The sequence below is a fragment of the Melanotaenia boesemani genome, chromosome 11 (genome assembly GCF_017639745.1).
Source record: "Melanotaenia boesemani isolate fMelBoe1 chromosome 11, fMelBoe1.pri, whole genome shotgun sequence".
Taxonomy (NCBI): Eukaryota; Metazoa; Chordata; class Actinopteri; order Atheriniformes; family Melanotaeniidae; genus Melanotaenia; species Melanotaenia boesemani.
Window position 1 is genome coordinate 10,457,253 of NC_055692.1, and position 23,033 is coordinate 10,480,285.

General features: G+C 41.2%; 1 protein-coding gene across 2 annotated transcripts in view; it reads left to right on the top strand.

Moving 5' to 3' along the window:
* Positions 1-22,329, top strand: part of LOC121648589 (neurogenic locus notch homolog protein 1-like) — a 43,955-nt gene extending 21,626 nt beyond the window's left edge. The window contains exons 10-34 of one of the 2 annotated variants that reach the window (XM_041998793.1): positions 2,944-3,057; positions 3,164-3,397; positions 3,473-3,583; positions 4,582-4,774; positions 4,866-5,011; positions 5,088-5,201; positions 5,915-6,034; positions 6,438-6,590; positions 6,670-6,898; positions 7,620-7,821; positions 8,048-8,201; positions 8,580-8,764; positions 9,563-9,695; positions 10,247-10,504; positions 11,513-11,625; positions 11,881-12,452; positions 12,594-13,028; positions 13,194-13,342; positions 16,249-16,462; positions 16,794-16,884; positions 17,164-17,329; positions 18,528-18,826; positions 19,067-19,214; positions 19,306-19,403; positions 19,498-22,329. In XM_041998793.1, the coding sequence (XP_041854727.1) occupies positions 2,944-3,057; positions 3,164-3,397; positions 3,473-3,583; positions 4,582-4,774; positions 4,866-5,011; positions 5,088-5,201; positions 5,915-6,034; positions 6,438-6,590; positions 6,670-6,898; positions 7,620-7,821; positions 8,048-8,201; positions 8,580-8,764; positions 9,563-9,695; positions 10,247-10,504; positions 11,513-11,625; positions 11,881-12,452; positions 12,594-13,028; positions 13,194-13,342; positions 16,249-16,462; positions 16,794-16,884; positions 17,164-17,329; positions 18,528-18,826; positions 19,067-19,214; positions 19,306-19,403; positions 19,498-20,871 (6,005 nt within the window). In that variant the 3' untranslated portion in view covers positions 20,872-22,329. The remainder of the gene's footprint in view (positions 1-2,943; positions 3,058-3,163; positions 3,398-3,472; positions 3,584-4,581; positions 4,775-4,865; positions 5,012-5,087; positions 5,202-5,914; positions 6,035-6,437; positions 6,591-6,669; positions 6,899-7,619; positions 7,822-8,047; positions 8,202-8,579; positions 8,765-9,562; positions 9,696-10,246; positions 10,505-11,512; positions 11,626-11,880; positions 12,453-12,593; positions 13,029-13,193; positions 13,343-16,248; positions 16,463-16,793; positions 16,885-17,163; positions 17,330-18,527; positions 18,827-19,066; positions 19,215-19,305; positions 19,404-19,497) is intronic. The other variant, XM_041998794.1, reaches the window with a different exon arrangement.
* Positions 22,330-23,033: the final 704 nt, after the last annotated feature.

Genomic DNA, 23,033 nt, shown 5'->3' on the forward strand with positions numbered 1-23,033 from the left:
TGAGGTGGAAGTGATTCTTTTTTTTTTTTTTTTTTTTTTTGGAAAAGGAAAATAGCAAAGTTGGGTGGATCAAAGGCAGCGCCGGTGGAGAGAGGCTGGACTCCTCCTGTTGAGAGAAAAAGAAAGGAAGAGGGAAAGACAGAAAGGAAGGAAAAAAAGACATCCCAACAAGAAGGCTTTGGAATTAAAAGAGAAGAGTGAACCCAAGAGCTTAACGTCTAAGAAAACTCTATGTGTGTGACACTGGGTGAGGGTTTTGTGAGGAAGCAGCTCAAAGTGGTGGTGAAAGTGGGTTTTTTTGGGAAGATGAGTATGTGTGTGTGTGTGTTGAGACACACAGACCGTTATGCTGAAGCAGGAAGGGTACCGCAGGGGGAGGGAGTTTAACCGCCCTGCTTGAGATGTAAATTTGTCCCTGTTGCGAGGCCCGAGGCGAGGTCCCCCCTTTTCATTTCTGTACATGGAATAGCCATGGAAACCCCACTGAGAGCCATTGAAATGTCTGATTCCAGCAGTCGGGATAAATCCAACTCTGGCTGTGGAGGTGCGTGATGTGTACGCATGTGTTTTTGCTTCAGCTTTTTATTTGTGTGCATGGATATGTGTGCATCTGGGTCAGAAGTTCAGTCAGGAACATTTTTCTTCACAGCAGCTGAAGATGAGCTGCAAATGGAAAGAAACTCAGATTTCTTCCACTGAGGGTTGTTTTTTTTTGTTGTTTTTTTTTTTATCAAACGATTTCAGGCTGCAAACAATTTTTTTACTGTGTGACATTGGATGTTTTCTTCAGTGTTTACATTGTTTTACCACAGTTTCAGGTACACATGAATCACTAAATGTAGCAAAGCTTTCTGAAATCAGATATAGGGAGGTGGGATGTAGAAAAAACATGGGGAACTACAAGAATGTGCAAATCTGACCTTTATAATTCAGACAATTTTACAGTATCTTGAATACAAGTCAAAGATTTAAAACTAATCTCGAAACTGGTTAAAAGTTTGGTGTGCTCCAGTGATTGAACAGAATTGCAATGCGTCTGCCAGGAAACAAAATAAAATTCAGTCAGTTTAAAGTGATACATTATGATTACGTTTACTAGTTAACTTTTAAAAAGTAGCTGATTACGAGAGCCGGACTGCATCTGACAGACTTACTGACAGCTGTGTGAGCAGTTTGTAGTGGACCAAACCACTAAGATACAAAGGAAGGACATCCTAATTACCCTCATTTTCTTCAACTTAAAAAGGCTTTTTCTCTTGATTGTGGACACCAGACACACCTGGTCTGCCTTTGATGATTTCCACCTTTAGATACGACAAAATTAATGTTTTTCTGCACCCTTTGGTTCCCAGTTATTTTATTTATTTATTTTTATATATCACCTTGGAATGTTTAACCCTTTAGGTAGAAAATGTTAAATTTTGACATCTTAGTGGGTTAGTATTTTTTAAATTGTAACTTGGCCACAGGGGTGGTCTGAAGGGGCTCTACCAAGGATATGCCTCAATTTTAGACATGAGTTACAGAACTCAGCTGACTAACTATAAACTGTTATTTACTCAAGGGAACCTCAGGTCGTCCATGTACAAGTGAATGCATCACATGATGTTCTCGAGAACTAAGCACCACCCCACTCTTGATGGATGGACTCTTGATGCATCCATCAAGAGTGTTTGGATTTTATGTAGAGGAGGAATAGTCATAGTGCCACAAGATGTAACGAAAGTGGGAAGGTAATCAGCTCGGAGTTTTGAATAAACACTGATAAAACCCTCTGACTAGGCTCAACAGAGTTGTTTTTCTTTCCATTATTAAAGTATCGTGAGTCTTGAAATAATAATGATTAAAACCTTATTCTGATAATGGTTAAATACTCATTAAATAATGGTGGATAAAGAAGAAAAAAAAAAAGAAAGAAAATCAATGGCCATGTGCTTTGATAAATTATACTTTTTACATAAAATAACTACTCCACAGTTTATTATTGACTAAAGTCTGATTTTGAAGGTTTTACAGGCTATTCACATGTCACCATTTTCTCAGCTTGTGTCCTTTGAAGTTGTGGAAACTCCAGTCAGTCTACTGTTTACATAGTTTCCAGGGCCCTGCATGTGTGCATCTGTCACAACCGTGTCTATATTTTGTTGTGACTTCATGCATGTGCCAGTTTATAGTCCACTGGGAGAAATCAGCCTTCTGTCCGCCACACAAATACTTCCTTGCTGGATTGGCCGCAGCTGAGTCATTTTAGCTTGACACACCTGCGTGCCGTGGTACAGGGGAGGACGTACAACCTATTATCTCTTCATCAGACAACATCCTACTAGTCCTTGGGACTCTGACAGAGAGGAGACAAAAATATCTAAGATGAGAATAACTCCAGGAAAAAAGGAAGAAGCCTGCTGATAGATTTTTGGAATTAATAAGAGTTTGAATAGTACGGTGTCAAAGGTCAAGCTGGCTCTTTTTGGAGGCGGGTGGGGAGTAGGAGGGGCAAGTGGGGAAGGGGTGAAAGCAAGACAGGAGAATGCTCATTGTGATGGAAAAGTTTCAGGGGACAAAGAAGGCAACAGGCTCAGTTTGGCACTGCATTGAGCACACAGGACCTCCTTTGTCTCTGACCCATTGGGCAGGAGGCCTCACAATTTTCATTCTTCCCTCTCCCCCACCATCCCTGATTCCCCCCATCCTCGCCTCTCCCTTTTGGAGTTGTGCTGAAAAGAAGTGAAAGGGAAAATGGATCACTCGCAGTGTTGCGCAGTTGTTAATTAATATGCAGATTTTGGGATTCGTTGAGAGCTCTCATAGGATGGTCCTGGGATTATCAGTGGAAACGGTTTGAAATGGTGAGAAAAAGTAGCAATGTCTGCAAGCACACACACACAGACACACACTCCTTCACACACACAAAAATACAAAAACAGCCTCTTGTTGTTTTTCCAGGCTTTACAGGGAGCCTCTGCCACATAGACATCGATGAGTGTGCCAGCACGCCATGCAAAAATGGTGCCAAATGCACAGACGGACCCAATAAGTACACCTGCGAGTGCACTGAAGGTATAGAAGCTTTAACAAAAAATTGAAATCACAGTAGACTTGAAGAAAGTCAAGATGAGGCCATGCAAGAATAACAAAACATAACATAAGTGATTTTTTTACTTAGGTTACACTGGGAGGCACTGTGAGACTGACATCAATGAGTGTTACTCTGACCCATGTCACTACGGCACCTGCATCGATGGGTTGGCATCCTTCAGCTGCCAATGCATGCCAGGATTCACCGGCCGGCTGTGTGAGACCAACATCAATGAGTGTCTGAGCCAGCCGTGCAGGAACGGTGGCACCTGCCAGGACCGAGAGAACGGCTACATCTGCAGCTGCCTCAAGGGAACCACAGGTAAGCAAGAGATGCAAGCTTAATTTTTTTCTATAAAAAAAAAAATCATGTTAACTAAAAACAAATTTTTTCTAGGAACCAACTGTGAGATAAACATTGACGACTGCAAGAAAAATCTCTGTGACTTCGGGACCTGCATCGACAAGATCAATGGCTACGAGTGTGCCTGTGAACCCGGCTACACTGGTAAACAAAATAATTTAGAAATTGAGTGTTTACCACTTGCCTGATTTTTACCATGTGGTTGTTAGATGCAGAAGATTAAGCTCACTTCCTTTACCTTATAGAAAAAGTGCAAACTTTATCTGCATCCAGAGGAGAAAAATAGGAGCAGGAAGTTGATTATAAGGAGGCACGTCCACTTAGAAGCCCAACTATACATAATGGATGACTTAAATAATTTAAATCAAATGAATTAAGCCAAGTTTGATAAAATAAATGGGAACTAAGTGGAAATCTTTTGACATTGCTACACATTCTGATGTGTATGGGTATGTTAACAAAATGAATATGTAAAGCCATTGACTGGAGGGATGAAAGTATGGACAGAGTCATGAGGACCTGAAGGAAGGCAGGGGTGACAGATGGCGAGCGAGTGAGCACACTCCTCTGAGGCTTGAGCTGTGTCACTTTCCAGCTCCACCCAGTCCCCAACTCGCTGCTGTTAGGACACACGAGCTGCCCTCCCTCACAAAGGGAGGACAGATACACACACACTCTGGCACACAAAGGCACCCGGGATTTGAACAGGAGAAAAGATTCCCTGAAAGATTCCTGAAAGTTGAGCTTTTAAAAGGTTGGAAGCCGGTCCCTGCTTTAAAGCTAAATGAGCTGCCTTTATGTTATGCATGGCACCGGCCTGAATGGCGTCCATGCTTCAAGTGGCCGACAAAGACGGACTTCAAATCCCTTGTGTTTTTTGAAAATTGATACGTCCATTGCTGCGCTATATAAGCAACATTGTTTGGAGGCTTTGTATGCAGCCATAGGCATTGCTATTGTGCATTTTTAAAATAATGCATCACGTTTGTGTCTCCCCCCCTCCCATGTTGTAGGTAGGAAAATAAATACCTACCTTTTATCATATAACAGTAATAGTTGAAAACAATTTCCTGAAAAGGCATTTAAAATTTCCTAACATTTGGAAATTTGGAAAACCAAACAATTTACTCTTATTTCTTTAGGTACCATGTGTAACATCAACATCAACGAGTGTGCCATCAATCCCTGTCACAATGGAGGCACCTGCATCGATGGCATCAACGGGTTCACTTGCAAGTGTCCGGATGGTTATCACGACCTCACCTGCTTCTCCCAAGTAAATGAATGCCTCAGCAATCCCTGTATCCACGGTCACTGTGAGGACAAGATTAACAGGTGAGGTGGTCCACATATAGGTCCAAGACATAAACAAATAAACATTTCTACCCTCTGGATGATTCTGACTTTATCACTGTCTTCCTGTTAGCTATAAATGCCTGTGCGACTCTGGCTGGAGCGGTAAAAACTGCGACATCAATAACAATGAGTGTGAATCCAACCCGTGCATAAATGGTGGCACCTGCAAGGACATGACCAGCGGATATGTTTGCACCTGTCGCATGGGCTTCACCGGTCAGTATCTGCACGTTTGTGCATGGACTGTTGTTGATGTTTACCTAAACTCCTAAATTGTCTGCTTTAAATACAGGGCCAAATTGTCAGACCAACATTAACGAGTGCGCCTCCAACCCCTGCCTTAACCAGGGGACCTGCATCGATGACGTCGCAGGGTACAAGTGCAACTGTATCCTGCCATACACGGGTGAGAAAATATTATTGAACATATTTGATACGACGCCCATTTATTAGCCTGGTGTTCTGCCGCTTCCTTGCAAGGGGGATGTGTTTCCACGGACTGTGTACTTGAAGTTACTGGGCAGAGAGGAAAAATGTGCAGCTGATGAAATAACTCAAGTAAAGTTCAGCCACAAGACTTCCTCCGGCCTCAAAGACACCAAACCTCTGACTCCCTCTGCTCCTCTGTGACACATAAGCATCCCCAACAAGAGCTGAGAAAATGTTTTCATGTCATCTCTCTTATTATTTGACCAAACAGATACTGATGGAAAAGCCAAGGGTAATTTTCATGTATCGTATAAATCCGTTGGACTTTAAATAATAAAAAGGCTCTTGCTTGTGTCGGGGTGGGAACAGGGCGCTTGACACATTTCCTGTTTGCCTGCTTCCTATCTCACAGAACAGCAAATGGCTTCACAATGGCCGGAAACTGGAGCCGGCTTCCCGTACGAGTTGTATGTTGTGGAAACAGATAGAGACACGTCTTCGCAGGCCTCGAACACTGACAGAACCTGGCTAAAATCCTATGATAGCACTGATTGAAAGATGACTCGGTGTCCATTTGGGTTGGGTTATCTCCAAGTTCATGACTCCCGAGTGTTATCGCACAGCGAAGTAAATGATATAAACATCTTGTAATATGTTTGATTAAAGGGCGTATTTTTGTGTGTGTTACAGGAGAGAACTGTGAAACCTTGATGGCCCCCTGTAGCGCCAAACCCTGCAAGAATGGGGGAGTGTGTCAGGAGTCAGAGGACTATATGAGCTTTTCTTGTGTCTGCCCTGAAGGATGGCAAGGTAATCTTTTATGCCTGCATAGTCATGTGTTGTGCAACATAGTTCCATACAGAGAAAAGTCTTTTTAGAGTACAGAATGCCAGTAAAATGTTATATTAAATGTAAAGATTCAGTTTCAAATATGTGTATTTCTGTTTTCTTCTTCTAACATGAGAAGAGATTGGTGTACACAGAAACACTGGAACTCCGATTTACTGTCCTTTTGTGACATTCATTTTCTGAATTTTGCAGCTTGAAATATTACAGCTTTCATATTTTGCTTCATTTTCTACTTTTTGCCTGTTTGCTAATGAATGTACATTTATTTGGTTTGGTAAATGGGCATAAGAATGAAAAAAACATGCTTGTTCTCATATTTATCTTAAATACATCTACTATTTATACCTGTTTTAACCCTTTTAAGGCCAAACATGTGAAGTAGACATCAAGGAGTGTGTAAAGAATCCTTGTCTCAACGGAGCAACATGCCAGGACACTTTGGGCAGCTACCACTGTGGCTGCAAACCGGGTTTTACTGGACGCAACTGTGAGACTAATATCGACGACTGCAAGCCCAGTAAGTTTGTTTATTATCCTCATTTATGCTCAAACCTGTTAGCAAAGAGCTAAGTATGATGCTCTGCTCGCTCCCATAGACCCCTGCAGCAATGGAGGCCTCTGTAAGGACGAGGTGAACAACTTCCTGTGCACCTGCCTGCTCGGCTTCCGGGGAACAAAGTGTGAGGAGGACATCAACGAGTGTGAGAGCAACCCGTGCAAGAATGGAGCTAACTGCACAGACTGTGTCAACAGCTACACCTGCACCTGCCCGCCTGGATTCAGTGGAATCCACTGTGAAAATAACACTCCTGACTGCACAGAGAGGTGTGGAGCTCACACACGGTTTCACAAAGAGGAGTTTGGACTGTCAGATTTACTTCTCTGAATGTGAATGATAGAACAGACAGATGAACTGTTGTTGAACCATGTGTTTCTGATCAACAGGTTCTTTTTCAGCCTCATTGTAGAGCTTGTTTTTTCTTGTACACTGCTGCCCCCTCTGGAGTATCGACTCACAGCAGCTAACTTTCAACACCTCCTATATTTCAACACCTAGAGTTAGATTGTATATTAAGTGAATTCATAGTCCTGGAGTTGCCTGCAAAATACCAAAATGTTTTTCCCTCACTTCAGCCAAGCTGCCATCTGAGTGTGGAGTAGGGCATTGGTGTTAAAACAAAAGTGTTTGATCTCTGTGGAAACATCAGATGTGAGATTTTGATCAGATAATATATATATATATTTAAAAAAAAAAAAAACAACATTATTTAACCTTTCTTTTACCAGGGAAGACCCAATAAGATTACAAAATCTATTTTTTAAGGGTTGCCTTGGCCAAGACTGCAGCAGTCCAATTTCCATTATAGACAGTAATCACTAATTCATAAAGCAAACAACATAAAACATACTGTATAAAACAAATAAAATATAAATCTAGGAGGGCAATAGAACAATGGAAAAAAGATGCACAATAGTTTTCAACCAGATTTTGTCTGTTTTTTTTCTAATTATCCATTTTTTTTTTTCTTTTTGTTTTTATTCACAGCTCCTGCTTCAATGGCGGCACCTGCGTAGACGGCATCAACGCCTTCACCTGCTTATGCCCACCAGGCTTTACCGGCAGTTACTGTCAGCATGATATCAACGAGTGTGACTCCAAACCTTGTCTGAATGGCGGTACCTGCCAAGACAGCTACGGCACCTACAAGTGCATCTGTCCGCATGGCTACACTGGAATCAACTGTCAGGTAGAAGGAGGGATATTAAGCAGAGCTTCTTTGATTCTATTTTTTCATTGTTTGAAGCTCAAGTAAATGAGGTTGTAATAAGTTGCTGGGATTAACAAACAGTTGAAAGGGGAAACATCCAACATGCAACAACCAGAAACATCCAAATTAAAGCTTACTGGAACATTTGAATTGCTTTAATGAGCAGTTGTCCTCTGAGATTTGTTACATCCTATCTGTGTTTCAGAACTTGGTCCGTTGGTGCGACTCCTCGCCGTGTAAAAACAGGGGAACCTGCTGGCAGAGTGGGACCACCTACAGCTGCGAGTGCCAGACTGGCTGGACGGGCCTCTACTGCGACGTCCCGAGTGTTTCTTGTGAGGTTGCTGCAAAACAAAGAGGTAAGATGGAGCTGAATGGAGTTGATGGAGCGCCTCAATTTATTTACAATTAAATACAAAATAAATTCAAAATAAATAAGTAAAAAAAAAACAAAAAGAAAAAGACTGCAGTCAAATAAAATAAAATTAGATAGTAAATAAATTAATAACTAAATAAAATTAGATAACAGAAATTATATAAAGAATAAATACATAAATGATAATAAATAAAGAAATCAAATAAATTGATTAAATAAAATAAATAAAAATTTCAAAAGATCAGAAGGGATTTTTAGCAATATAGTTACAGTTATAGTTAAAGTGAGAATCAGTGTCATGGTGAAACACATTGAGTAAAATTTAAATATTTTTCATCCTCACTTTACCTTCTCTTCTCAGGAATCGATGTTTCCCAGTTGTGCCAAAACTCGGGTCAGTGTCTGAATGCTGGAAATGTTCACCGCTGCCACTGTCAGGTGGGATACACTGGGAGCTACTGTGAAGGGCAGGTGGACGAATGCATGCCAAACCCCTGCCAGAACGGAGCCACCTGTACTGACTTTCTGGGCGGATATTCCTGCAAGGTAACAACTCTAAAGAAACCTACAAAAAATGCATTAAATGTTGTATTCATGTATATCCATGTTGTACAAGTTCAAGTGTATTCTAAAGGTCTTGTATTTTACTTTCTAAAAAAAAAAAAAAACTTGCACACTGCAAATTTAAAAATCTTAGAATTACCCCATTCAGTCCCAGAATTAAAAGTTGTTGAATAATAATGTGTTGGCTTCCATTGTCCCACCACAAAAGCTCCAGACAGGTTAGGAGTGCATGGCCTTTTAGGGCTGTCCTGTGAGACCAGGTCTCAGACAACAGATCCTTTGAGCCCTGTGGGTTTTCCTCTGTGGTTCAGCCTCTCATGGACATGCTCAATCAGATTATAATCTGGACTTTTTGTCCTTTTGCGTGAAAAATTCCAGAGCAGGTTTTGCGGTATTATGTGTCCATTGTTCTGCTAGGGAGATGTGCATGGGCTGTAGCAGCATTTAGGTGGGTTTCCCAGCTTGTAACTCAAGGACCAGTTATTTATTTATTTATTTTTTTGATGTCAGGAGTTTTATGGTTGTATACAGCTGGGATCCCCTCAACAACACTCCTAATAAAACGGCCTTTTATAAATAGAAAACAAACAGCTTGGTTATGTTAATCTCCCCTGGAGTAAAGGATCTGTTGGCCTTGGCAGGATTGAGACCTGAAAACAGCCAGGTAAACAAAAACTGTCTTTGTTTCATGTTAGACATTGATTAAACTTTCTCCCCTCTCTTCTCCTTCTGTCTTCCTCTTCTTTATTCCTCTGTTTTCTTCTTCCCTTTCTCCCTCAGTGCATGCCAGGCTTCCTGGGGACCAACTGCTCTGTGGAGATCAATGAGTGTTTCTCCCAGCCGTGCCAGAATGGGGGCACCTGCATTGACCTGATCAATACTTACAAATGCTCCTGTCCCCGGGGAACCCAAGGTCAGCAGACCCCACGCACACTCCTCCCACATCCTTCTGCCAATTCATCCTCTCTTTCCTATCTCCACGCTTCATTAATTAGGGCTTAACAGCACACAAGGCATGAAAACTCCTCCCAACTTGCCTTCAACTCTTCCTCTGCTTGTCATTGATTTCGCTATCAGACTTGAAGGAGAGTTTGTGTTGTAGGTCAGCCTAAAGTGGCAGGTGAGTTTGGTGTATCTCAATGCAGCTAACATGTTAGAATAAAAGAAACTAAAAAACTGTTTCTGTTTAAGCCCGAATGGAGTGTTATTATAAAAGATGACGCCACTGTTCTTTATGGCAGTAGTGAGAAATTTAACATCCCAGAGATGCTTTTCTGAAGGTACCACTGCTGTCATCAGATGTCTAATTAACATAATTCTGGAGGATTGTTGGGAAATTACTGATTGAAACAAAAGCAGATGAGAGGGAATCAAACACAACAGATCACAAGTTGCAAAACATTTCACCTGCCAGCTATTATGAGCTCATTAAACCAATCTTACTCTTGCATCACCATCCCCCAGGTGTGCACTGCGAGATCAACATAGACGACTGCAACCCCTTCACTGACCCCGTCACCCAAGAGCCAAAGTGCTTCAACAAAGGCAAGTGTGTGGACGGAGTGGGAGGCTACCACTGCATCTGCCCTGCAGGGTATGTGGGGGAACGCTGTGAGGGGGATGTCAACGAATGCCTGTCTAACCCCTGCGACCCGAGGGGCACGCACAGCTGCATCCAGCTTACCAACAACTACCGCTGCGAGTGTCGCACTGGATACACAGGTACCATCATTACATTAGAAACATTATATTACATGTTATTTATTATATGTTGTTATATTATTACATTCTGGTGGTTTGGATTAATGCCTCTTTGTTTCAAACTTTACCAAATTCATTTTTATTCAGCCACTTTTTAGTTTCACTTAATGAGTTTTCTGCCATTAAGACAATTTTCCTCTTTATATACTTTACTTTCTTTAGGAAACATTTTATCACATTCTTATTTGGTGACTGAGAGTTTAATCCTCATTCTCTCTTCAGGCGGTTTTGAAATTTTTTAATTCACTTTTGTTAATTTTTTGCTTTTTTTTTTAAATCAATATCTATCCACCATTTTAATAATCAAAGATTCTTTAACATTCCCAAACAAATCACTTTTGAGGCCCCTAGGTAATTAAAACCCATTATGTGGTTTTAATGGAAGTCAATGAGGCATTTTTGGCCACCAAGGTGTCCAAAGGGAGGATTGGACACTATATGGAAAATACTAATGCAGTCAAATAATTTTTGTTTCTATTCTTTGACATATCTTAGAATCACCACCAAGACCCCATTCTTGTCTTATTTATGTAGACAATAATTATTTTTTGTGTTTTTTTTATGAAGAATTATTCATTCAAATAATTAAATGGCATTTAAATTGTTAAAATTCTGAAAATGATTTAGTGTTTGGTAGTTTTATGCAAGCCTGAGGTGATTTATTTAAAAAAAAAAGTGGAAAAAATACAGATGTATGATCATGTTGTAGCCAATTTGGTGTGTGTGGACATTTTCGTACACAAAGGTCACCAGTGGGAGTAAATTTGAGGGGATCACAGGGATTAACTAAATCTGATTTTGGCACAAACACAAATGCATGAAATTTTTTTAGAAGTGTTTTTAAAAATGTAATAAAATTTATTCAGAAGATATAAAACAGTTGATCAGTCTTTTAGAATATTGTCTATGATCATAATAGGAGATGTGACATATTTTTGTGTTGATTTTTCTTTCTCTCTTTCTCTGTAGGCCAGCGCTGTGACACAGTGTTTGATGGCTGTAAGGGTAAACCTTGCCGTAACGGAGGGACTTGTGCCGTAGCCAGTAACACACCACATGGCTTCATCTGCAAATGTCCTCCTGTGAGTATCTTGCAGTCAGAGCACAGTTATTGTGGATTATTCGCTGTGTCCGTCCTTGGTTTTATTCAAGTTCATCTCTGACTTTAACATCCACACATATTAATCAGATATATGGTAATTTAATGCATCATCAAAGAAGATTTTTGTTAGATTTTGCATCATTAAAAAGCCTTATTTCTTTTCTTTTTTTGGCAAGTTGATGCAATAATTTTATTAGAATGTTGTTGACTCATTTATCTGTTGGTTTTCTCAAAGGGTTTCACCGGCTCGACGTGTGAATATGACTCCCAAACCTGTGGCAGCTTACACTGTCGCAACGGAGGAACCTGCATTTCCGGCCATAAGAGTCCCAAATGTCTGTGTCTGCCGTCATTCACGGGGTCTGAGTGTCAGTATCCCACCGACAGCCCCTGCAGCTCCAACCCCTGTTATAACGGTGGCACCTGCAGATACACCTCCGAGGCACCATACTACCAGTGCTTCTGCCCCACAAACTTCACCGGCCTTCGCTGCCACATCCTGGATTACAGCTTCCCCGGAGGACTTGGTGAAAACATCCCACCGCCGACGGAGGTGGAGGTCTCCTGCCTCATCCCGCTGTGCGAGGAGTTTAAGCACAACAAGCACTGTGATGAGCTCTGTAACAACCATGCATGCGGCTGGGACAACGGCGACTGCTCGCTCAACTTTGACGACCCATGGAAGAACTGCTCGGCCTCGCTGCAGTGCTGGAGGTACTTCAACAACGGAAAGTGTGACTCGCAGTGTGATAATGCTGGATGTCTCTACGACGGGTTCGACTGCCAGAATTTGGAAGGACAGTGCAAGTGAGCAATTTTTTTCATTTAAAGTTAAATATCTTGAGATGTGTTAATTTTATCTGGCATTCTGCAGATTAGACACAATAAGTTGTTTGTAATATCAGGCTTTTTTATTTTATTGATTAACACACTTCATGTTTCCTCCAGCCCTCTGTATGACCAGTACTGCAAGGACCACTATGCTGACCACCACTGTGACCAGGGCTGCAATAATGCTGAGTGTGGGTGGGACGGCTTGGACTGTGCCAATAACATGCCTGAGAAGATAGCTGTGGGCCAGTTGGTTCTGGTCGTCCACATCACGCCTGAGCTGCTCCTCAATAACTCCCATGGCTTCTTGCGTGAGCTGAGTCGAGTTCTCCGAACAAATGTGATATTCAGGAAGGATGCAAAGGGGGAAATGATGGTCTACCCATATTATGGGGAGGAACACGAGCTGAAGAAGTACAATGTCAAACGCTCTGTGGACTCCTGGCAAGACTTTCCTGGCGAGGTGCTGAATGTGGTGAAGAGAAGTCTGTATGATGTGGCAGGTGGCAGCAGGAGAGTGAGGAGGGAGCTGGATCATCTGCAGATCAAAGGGTGAGGAAGTAAACTGTCATGAGATTTGTCATCTTTTTCCTAATCTTTATATTTGGCCTATTTTGCTTTTACTTTTTCTTTTCTACGAAAACCCATGACACTTTTGTGGAAGCTAATAAGGAACAATCTAACTGATAAACACTCCCCTCTTACTTTTTTCTGTAGTTCCATTGTCTACATGGAGATGGACAACCGCCAGTGCTTCCAGCAGTCCACCGAGTGTTTCGAGAGCACTGACGATGCAGCAGCTTTCCTCGGAGCTTTGAAGTCCAGCGGCAAACTGGATGTTCCGTTCCCTATTGAAGTTGTTTACAGTAAGTACATTTCTCATCACAAATCATTTCAAGATTTGGCTCTTTAACAAGAGATGCTGAGTACTTATCAACCATTTTGCCAAGGCAGTGATAAAAAAATCATATATTCATTAGGTATTCTTTGCTTCTAATGCAGCAGCAAGAGCTGGAGCTGGTAGCATCATTTCCATTCTGTTTAATATTTCAGAAATACTTTGGAGAATTTCAATTTTGGGACAAAAGTTCACCTGGATTTATGAAAAAACTGTTTAGATTTCGGTGTGATTTAAAAAAAAGTCAGTGTAATCACACAAAAGAGATTTGGGACAGTAACGGAAGAATTTGTTTACACACTAACGCAAATATACATATAGATGACTCAGTAACAGCAGCTGTCTGCCTGTCTAAATCGGGAGAAAATGGTGACATTGTGGCTATATTTCACATTTGGTCGGATGCTAAATTTTTAAGGCATCCATGTTTTTCTATCTGCCAGTTCTTTTTAGCTGCATTCATGTTTGAAGAATTTTTTTTCTGGCCCAGATAAAGCTTTGTGTTAGGAAGTAAAAGAAAAGCTCTGTTTTTCTGAATTAACAAGATCATTTTCTAAAATGAAAAAAAAAAACTTTTTTTTTCTGAAATATTGAGATTACTAAAAAAAACAACAGTAAAATACTGCTGTGTTTTTTGTTTTAGATAATGTCCGCCCCTTGTAGGCATTATTAATGAGTCATTATTGAATTAGGCACATATGATAAATTCAACTTGTCTCAATACAAGCACTGTTTAAAAAGATCTGAGCTAGACCAGTGTAAAATTTTCAAGGTTTTACTTGGAACCAGTGATACAGGATTATCCACCTCCCTGAGTTCTGGGTTACTCTAATGACTCATTAATTTGAATCAGGTGTGTTGGAGCAGGAAAACATCCAGTACCTACACTGGTCCTTCAGGACTGGAGATGCTGATCCCTGGAGTAAGGTCTGCTCTGGCCTGTTCTCCTGTCTCAGCTGCACACTGCAGAGATCCAGTAGCCTAATTTCAGCAATGTCCTGAATGTCTCCTGTGTCACTACATAGCTTAAATGCACTGACCAATCAATGCTGGAGAAACATGGCTACGTCCACCAGACCTGACTGGGCTTTCTGCCTGAACACCCAAAAAAAGCCATCAAGTCTTTGCACAAAGTAAATAAACTAACAAGAGACTCTCCTGATGTGTCAAACTGAAAAAAACTTAGAGAAAACTTGGAGAAAGCTAAGGCATTGCTTTTAGAAATAGCCTGCTAATAATACTGACAGAGTGCATTGTTTGTTTTTTTTTATCTCATTTATTCAGAAAAACAGAAGTTTTATTGTCCAAGTGAATGCAATATGCTTCTGTATGTTACATCACAATTGGCAAAAAAACTCAAGAAAAGATGAAAACCACTCATGTAGTAATATTCTGAATACTTAGAGCTGGATGAAGTGTATTTTTTTCCTTTTCACCGAGCTCCAGTGCTGTCAAAACACTGCTGAATACACATCAGCAAGTCTCATGTTACATTTGCTGAAGCTGTCACAATGACACGACAATCTGTGGAAACTCAGGTTCTTCCAGCTCCTTCAGGAGCTACTAATGAGATTTTAAAAAATCCACTGCGCTCCAATTAAAACACTTCCACAGTTACTAGCCAGTGCATCGTCGCTAGCTCGCGAGTAGGATCTGTGCGGGGGAGGGGCTTAAAAGGCAGAGCTGGATGAAATTAAATTAATTTAAATGAAAAATACTTTGTTAATACCACAGGGAAAATGCAAAAATTACCAAATTCTGCAAATAATATATATATATATATATATATATAAAAATAAAGTACACAATTAACATTGGCAAGAGATGGATGGATGGATTATTATATTGATAATAAATCAGGCAAAACTCTGAAAAACAAAGGTACGGCCTTTAAAGGACCTCTAGTGTTAGTGCATTCATACCACATAAGACACGCGTTCCTTAACATTCATACTCAATGCATCTCCAGCGGCCTCTGGTTGGATCCTCACAGCAGAACTCTTTGATTGTGTATTTGTTATGCAGACGTGAACAAATGCAATTGTGAATCTCTTGGCCAAAACAATCAATTCCTCCCTGTGTGTACAAATCCAATGGCTTCAGGCTCCAAAATGGTTAATTGCTGCAAATCAACTCATCCAACCCCCTACTCACATAATATAAGTGTCTCTGTCTCCCTCTTTCTCAGACATGTACATATACGTCTTCTGATAACACACCCGCACACATGCGCGCACACACGCCTTATCCCTCAGTGTGAGGGGCTGCTGCAACCTTCACCTCACTGAATGTAATACCAGGACTTAATGTATCTCTGAGGGTTTAGGTTGGGGGAGTTTATCATTTCAAAATCGTTAGTGGAAAAAAAGAGAAGGGGAAAAATTGATCGGGAGTGTGCTAGAAGTTGGGAGTCTTTGTTATCTCGAAAATCCTAATAAATCCTTCGTCTTTACAGCTTAAGTGCGTGCAGTAATTTGAAGTTCATTAATCCCCCTCCTTTTTTTCTCTTAAAGAAGAAATGGTAAAGTTGTCTCTTGGTACCCTGAGTTGAAAAGAGAGAGAGGAGGTGGTGGTGTTTTTTTCCCCTTTTTGCTTTTTTTTTTATCACGCCCCATCCCTTATTTTTTTCTTTTTGATGAAAAGTGGTTAGCAATTCTGATTATTACTGAATAGATGGTAGAAGCTAGCTTTACAAGCAGTGAGGATTGTCAGTGAGTTTCTGGCACTGGCTGCCGTCTGTGGTGTGTTTTGGAGTGGGGACCGCGGTGTGAAGAAGAGCCGGACAAGCTCTGCTCCAGCACTCAGGCAGATCCTGGGTGTCCCGGTCTTTCATGCCTCAGCCCGTCGTGATCATGTCGTACCCTTTCCCACCAGGCGGCGTGGAACCACCGCCTTCCGAGGGGCTCTACCCAATCTACTTGGTCCTGGGCGGTGTAGGGATACTGGCCTTCCTTGGAGTGGGGATGGTGGCTGCCCGAAGGCGGCGCCATGAGCATGGGCGCCTCTGGCTTCCCGAGGGCTTCAAGACCACAGAGACCAGCAAGAAGAAGAGACGCGAGCCTGTTGGAGAGGATTCGGTGGGATTAAAGTAAGTTTCTGTTTATCCATAACTGGCGCTTGTTGTCAACGGAAACCTGTTTTTCTGCAGGACGGGTGAAGAGCCAGTTCTGGAGGATAAAATGGATGTGACTGGTGATCAGTCAAATTTTTGAAAAAGGGACGTTTTTGTTGGCTCATTAATGATAATGATATAATAGATTTAGTTCTGCATTAATTGACTTTATTGGGGTTGAGGGGTGGGGAACAGATTCAATCAATTCTTTTGTCTTTCAACATCGCTGCAACAATGATGAGTTGTTGGGATGAGATGGAAGCAGTAGAGTTGAAGGATTTTTTCTGAGTTTTCTGCTTTATCACAGGCCACTGAAAAACACCTCAGACATTTCACTCATGGATGACACCCCGAATGAGTGGGGAGAGGATGAACCTACAGATGCAAAACGCTTCAAGGTAAGGAAACACAAATTTGATCTGCCTTCAAATATGTGCTATTTAAAGACTGAAGATGAAGTTTTAATTTACATTTTTAGCTTCTGGGGGAAAAAAAGCTGGCAATTTGGGGGGTTTTTAGAGAATTTATGACTTTTGTTCTTTTGTTTTTTTTTTTTCTTTTTTAAAGAATTCTTGTCACTTGTAATTTAATAGTTTATTTAATTTAATATCCTTTTATTTCTAAATGGGTTTGAACTCAGTCTTTTCTTCCCTAACCACTCGCTCTCTGTGTTTCAGCAGTTTGATGAACAGGCTGTGTTGGACATGGACGACCAGACAGACCACCGCCAGTGGACCCAGCAGCACCTGGATGCCGCTGACTTGCGCATCCCCTCCATCGCTCCCACACCCCCTCAGGGCGAGATTGAGAATGACTGCATGGATGTTAACGTGCGAGGACCAGGTGGGTGACTCATTTCTCTGAATTAAATTAAAGGAATTTTCTGTACGTATTCACCTAATTGCTGTTAATATTTTTTTGGAGGATTTCCATGTCTGTTAATCTTACCAGAAATAATTAAACATAATTGTGTGGTATGTCAGAGAGAAAATAAAATAAAATAAATTATGTCCTAATATTTAAATACCAAAATATTTCAGGTCAGATAAAATGCATTCAGTTATTTTCTGTTGTTAAATACAGAACTTAAATATTAGGACAGTTTTTCTGAGTCAAAATCAGCACAAACGAATAGAAAAGATGTGATGTGTTTACCATAATATGAGAAAAGGGTATAAGTAGAAATCGATTTAACGTGTCACTAGTAAAAATTGTACCTTTTTGAGTGAACACGTCTGAGCAAGTCTTCAGTTTCCAGCATGTGCACGTGTGTACTCAAGTACGTGTACATCTGTATGTGTGTGAGTGTGCTACTGTGCATGTAGGAGTTACTAAAGCCCCATGTCCTCCGGGTAAAGGATCTTCTTCAAAGCAGCTGGCTGGAAGCCAGGCGCCTGGGGGAAAACACTGATTCCTGATCAGATTAATCATTTGACCAGTAATGGGCCTCTGGTTTTTTTTTTTTTTTCTTTTCTATTCTCCATTACAAAACCCAATGAGAGCATCAAATGCAAAAACCCAGTTTTGTACTAAGTGCTGAAATCCCTGAAGAAACACTATGAAAAATCAAAGTAACAGATTTAACAACTTGAGAGCACACTTTTTTCCTCCGTCACAGATCAATGCACTTGAATCGACCAAATCTGTGAGATCTGGGGTTTGCCATCCTTTTGAAGAGAAAACCTATCCAAGTCAACTGACTGAGCTGCCTCCCTCAGTTAGATATTAATGCTTCGTTTTTGCAGCAGTCTAGCTTTAGCACACCCTGGCCTCTATCCCCCCAGCTTCGCTTTCCTTCTGAAGCCTCTCCTGTGCTGCTGCCTTGATCAGAATCCATTATCGAAAGAAAGAGCTGTGATGATTCAACCCAGGCAAAAGTGTCAAATCCACATTCGATTTATTTGTTGCTTTGTTTTGATCTGCTAGATCCTTTGAAGAGCAACCTCCTGCTATTTTTTTTTTGTTGCAGTTACTCAGCACTATGCTGACAATGCATATATAAGTGCCCTCTTTCATGCTCTCCTGCTTCCTTTCCCTTCAGATGGATTCACACCCCTGATGATCGCATCCTGTAGTGGAGGAGGTTTGGAAACAGGCAACAGTGAGGAAGAGGAGGATGCCTCAGCTAACGTGATCAATGATTTCATCTATCAAGGCGCTAACCTTCACAACCAGACCGATCGTACAGGTGAAACGGCTCTTCACCTAGCTGCCCGCTATGCCCGCTCTGATGCGGCCAAACGGCTGCTGGAGGCCAGTGCCGACGCCAACATCCAGGACAACATGGGAAGGACGCCTTTGCATGCTGCTGTGGCAGCTGATGCCCAGGGAGTGTTCCAGGTGGGGATCAGTACTGAAAAATGGTTGGAATTTGTTAGTTTATTTTTTGTTTATTTCCTGATTTATCTCTTTATATTTTAAAATGGCTATTGAGACAACACAAAGCAATTCTCTCACTTGATTTTTGCTGTTTGATGTATTGCATACTGTCATTAGTCAAAATTACTGGAGAAATTAGATAAAGTTGCAAAACAAAGTTATTATAGTTAAAAAAAAATTTACTTTTGTGTGTTTCTGTAGATCCTTATAAGGAACCGTGCCACAGATTTAGATGCCCGCATGCATGATGGTACTACACCCCTGATTTTGGCTGCCAGGCTGGCAGTGGAGGGCATGGTGGAGGAGCTCATTAACTGCCATGCTGATGTGAATGCCATCGATGACTTTGGTAAAGATTTTTTTACAGTTTTGTGCTAACTGTAGTCAAAGAGTGCATCATAATGGCATTTAAGTCCTAATAACTGTTCTTGTCTCTTCAGGTAAATCAGCCCTACACTGGGCTGCTGCAGTAAATAACGTGGAAGCTGCTATTGTGCTATTAAAGAATGGCGCTAACAAAGATATGCAGAATAATAAGGTTCAGAAACAATTTCTCTTCTTCCAGTATGTGCTATAAAATGGCATTCTTTTAGCTTCTGTGACAATGTTTAACACATTTCTTTTCAACTCAGGAGGAAACCCCTTTGTTCCTAGCTGCCAGGGAAGGAAGCTACGAGACTGCCAAGGTCTTATTGGACCACTTTGCCAACAGAGAAATAACTGACCACATGGACCGGCTGCCAAGAGACATTGCACAGGAGAGAATGCATCATGACATTGTGCGGCTAATGGACGAGTACAACCTGGTACGAAGTCCTCCCATGCACGGTGGGTCTCTGAGTACCACATTGTCACCCCCTCTTTGCTCGCCCAATGGCTTCCTGGGCAGCATGAAGCAGCCTCAGCCCCAGAGTCAAGGCCAGGGCAAAAAGGCCCGCAAGCCCAGCAGCAAGGGTATTGGCTGCAAAGATGGCAAAGACATGAAGGTGAAGAAGAAGAATTCCCAGGATGGGAAGCCTGGGAACCTCCTGGATAACTCAGCTGTTCTCTCACCTGTTGATTCATTGGAGTCTCCACATGGCTATGTCTCTGATGTGGCTTCACCACCTATGATGACCTCACCTTTCCAACAGTCGCCATCTGTCTCCCTGAACCATCTGCAGGGTATGTCTGACCCACACCTGGCTGTAAACCACATGGTAATGCCAAACAAGCAGGAGCTAGCTCGAATGCAGTTTGACCCGCTGCCTCCCCGTCTTACCCATCTACCCGTGTCTGGTTCCGGTGGTCAGGGGGCCATGAATGGCCCATGTGATTGGCTGTCCAGGATGCATGGCAACATGAGCCAAACAGGTCAGTTTAACCCCATGAGAGGTGCTCCTGGTGGTCAAGGAGGTTTGCACCAGGGCGGGCAGCATGGGTTGATGACGACTTCGCTCCACAACGGCCACCCAAACACCAGCTTGTCTCAGATGATGACCTACCAGGGGATCCAGGGCACCAGACTGGGCCCCCAGACCCACATGATGCAGCAGCAGGCTCAGCAGATGCAGCAGATGCAAAACCTCCAGCAGCTTCAACAACAGCAACAGCAGAGCATCCAGATGCAACACCAAAACTCAAATACAACCAACAGCCAGAACTTCATCAGCGGGGAGCTCAACTCCCCGGAGCTCCAGCAGAGCACAGGCAGCTCCAGCATGCCCATCCACACCATCCTGCCCCAGGAGACCCAGATAATGCCCTCCTCAGTCAACCAATCAATGCCCAGTACACAGTTCCTTACGCCACCCTCCCAGCATAGTTATTCAGGTCCAATGGACAACACCCCAAACCATCAGGTCCAAGTCCCTGACCACCCATTTCTGACCCCGTCCCCCGGCTCCCCTGACCAGTGGTCCAGCTCATCTCCTCATTCTAACATGTCCGACTGGTCAGAGGGCATTTCAAGTCCACCAACAAGCATGCAGTCTCAGATTGGACATATACCTGAACAGTTCAAATAGAAAGCTCTTATCTCTACATCCAGATCAGCTGCTGTATATATTATTTTTTTTATTATAAAAAAGGCACTCTGTGTGGAAAAAGAAAAAGGGGAAAGCTGTAAACCAGATTTAATAGAACTTTTATACACTTTTATACTAACAGCAACATCTGTGCTTCATCCATTCTTTTTATTTATTATTTTTTTATTTATGCACATTACCTGCTTATTGACATTTAAAACGTATGTTTGATCATACACAGACCAGACTAAGTCTTTTAGTGATTTTTTTTGTAGTACTTATTTTCTACAGTGAAGTAAGCAGCAAACACACTGGGTATTTATTTCCTTTAAAGACTTTTAGTTTCTGCCTTAAAAAAAAAAAAAAAAGAATTCTCTGTCTTTGTTTATATTTTTGTATAATCTTGTTTATAATGAAAATCATTCAAATAGAGCACATTTTAAGTTTCAGTGTTATTTCAGTTTGTATTAAGTGTGGGGAAACATTGGTTGACAAACATGCTGTGAATGTTAGCAGGACTTGTGTATTTTGTATACAGGTTCTGTATGACATAGGAGCTATTTTACCTTTTTGAGTATCGAGTTATTAGTTTTGCTCTTTAGAGTTATGTATATTTCTTCAATCAGTGGAGCAGCGTTATGCTGTGCCTCTAGACATGATTGCATTCATGTGTAGGGATGTGGTGGGGATGTGATATGTTGTATAGTGTATGGCCATCTTGGAGATTGGCAGTAAAGGCAGGCTTGATTTTATTTTAGTCCTGTGGTGTTGGAGAACTGGCCTGTTGGCCACAGTGTGTGTTGTTGTCCAGGGGGAACAGGAAACTTCATTTCCCTCTCCCTTCGAATAGTTTGAGCCTATGGCTATGTTCTTCCTTTTGTAAATATGCTCTGCATTCCCCTTGTAAACAAGATTTTGTTTAAGAAATCTTATGTCTTCAGCATGCGTTGGATAGGTCTTGCACCAGTCAACAGCCTCTAAAATGTAAAACAGAACAGATTATATATTTTGTATCTTACTATCCCTTAGAATTCAATCAATTTGAGCTATAAAAACAGATACAATATATTGTTAAGTAACATTTTCACATAAAAGATAGTAAAAAATATGTTAAGGTCTTATAAATGCCTATTTATTTACTGTTCTGCAATGAAAATTCAATGAGGCAACTATTTGTTTATGTTAAGTACGGTTTTTGTTACAAAATTAATTAAAAAATGTCGGATATGTTCTCAGTTGTGTCCTTTTTAATATTTTGCAAGATGCACTCTGGTTTTGTTTTTGAAATGTTATAAGAGGTTTTAGAAAAAAAACAGATTAGGCTTTAGTTAAAATTTTGCCAAATGTTTCCTTCCTCTGTAAAGTTATGATTTTCAATAAATGTATTTTTCTTTTTCTTTTTCATTCTGTAAAAATGTTTCTTGATATAATAAAGGGCACTTCTGTGTCTTGAACTTATGAGGACTGTTTTTATGTTGAAGTTTATTTTCATCTTTCATTAGTAGTTAAATAAATTGTGCAATTTGCAAACTAAATTTATCCTCTACCTTAATGCAGTCATTTATCTTTCTTTGTCTCCATCTAGTGGTGCAAATGAAAACGTAACATTAAAATTTTTGTTGCACAACATGATGTTTAGCTGCACAGTTTCTGCTGTTTAATGCAGTTGCTATTCTATTCAGTTTGGGTAGTTTACAAAACACCAGATTGGGAATACATGCTGCACAGTCAAGTACTTGTACACTTTTGTTACAGAGCCATGTCGGGATATGTACTGTGTGGTTGCAGAAAAGTTGCAGTTATTTGCACAACAGAATTGTGTCTCTTTTTAATATAGTGCTACCCAATACCCTCAACAGCTACCTCGTCTCTCTCCTAGTTATGTTTCTCTTTTCCCATTCCTAATGCTTAATTAAAGGTATGTTCTGTTGTGCAGGTGAGCTATAAAACCTAAAAATAAATAAATAAATACTGGAATTATTCTTCATCGTGTTACCAAGCTGTAGACTCATGGATTCAGATAGCTAGGCTTCAGCTATGTTCTTGACTCCTGTGCTGATGAGCCTGACCTTGACCTATTTTCCCATCATTCTCAAATTTCCAGGACTCAACACTTCTACACATTTCACACTCTGGAATCCCAGGGTCAGATGACATAAACT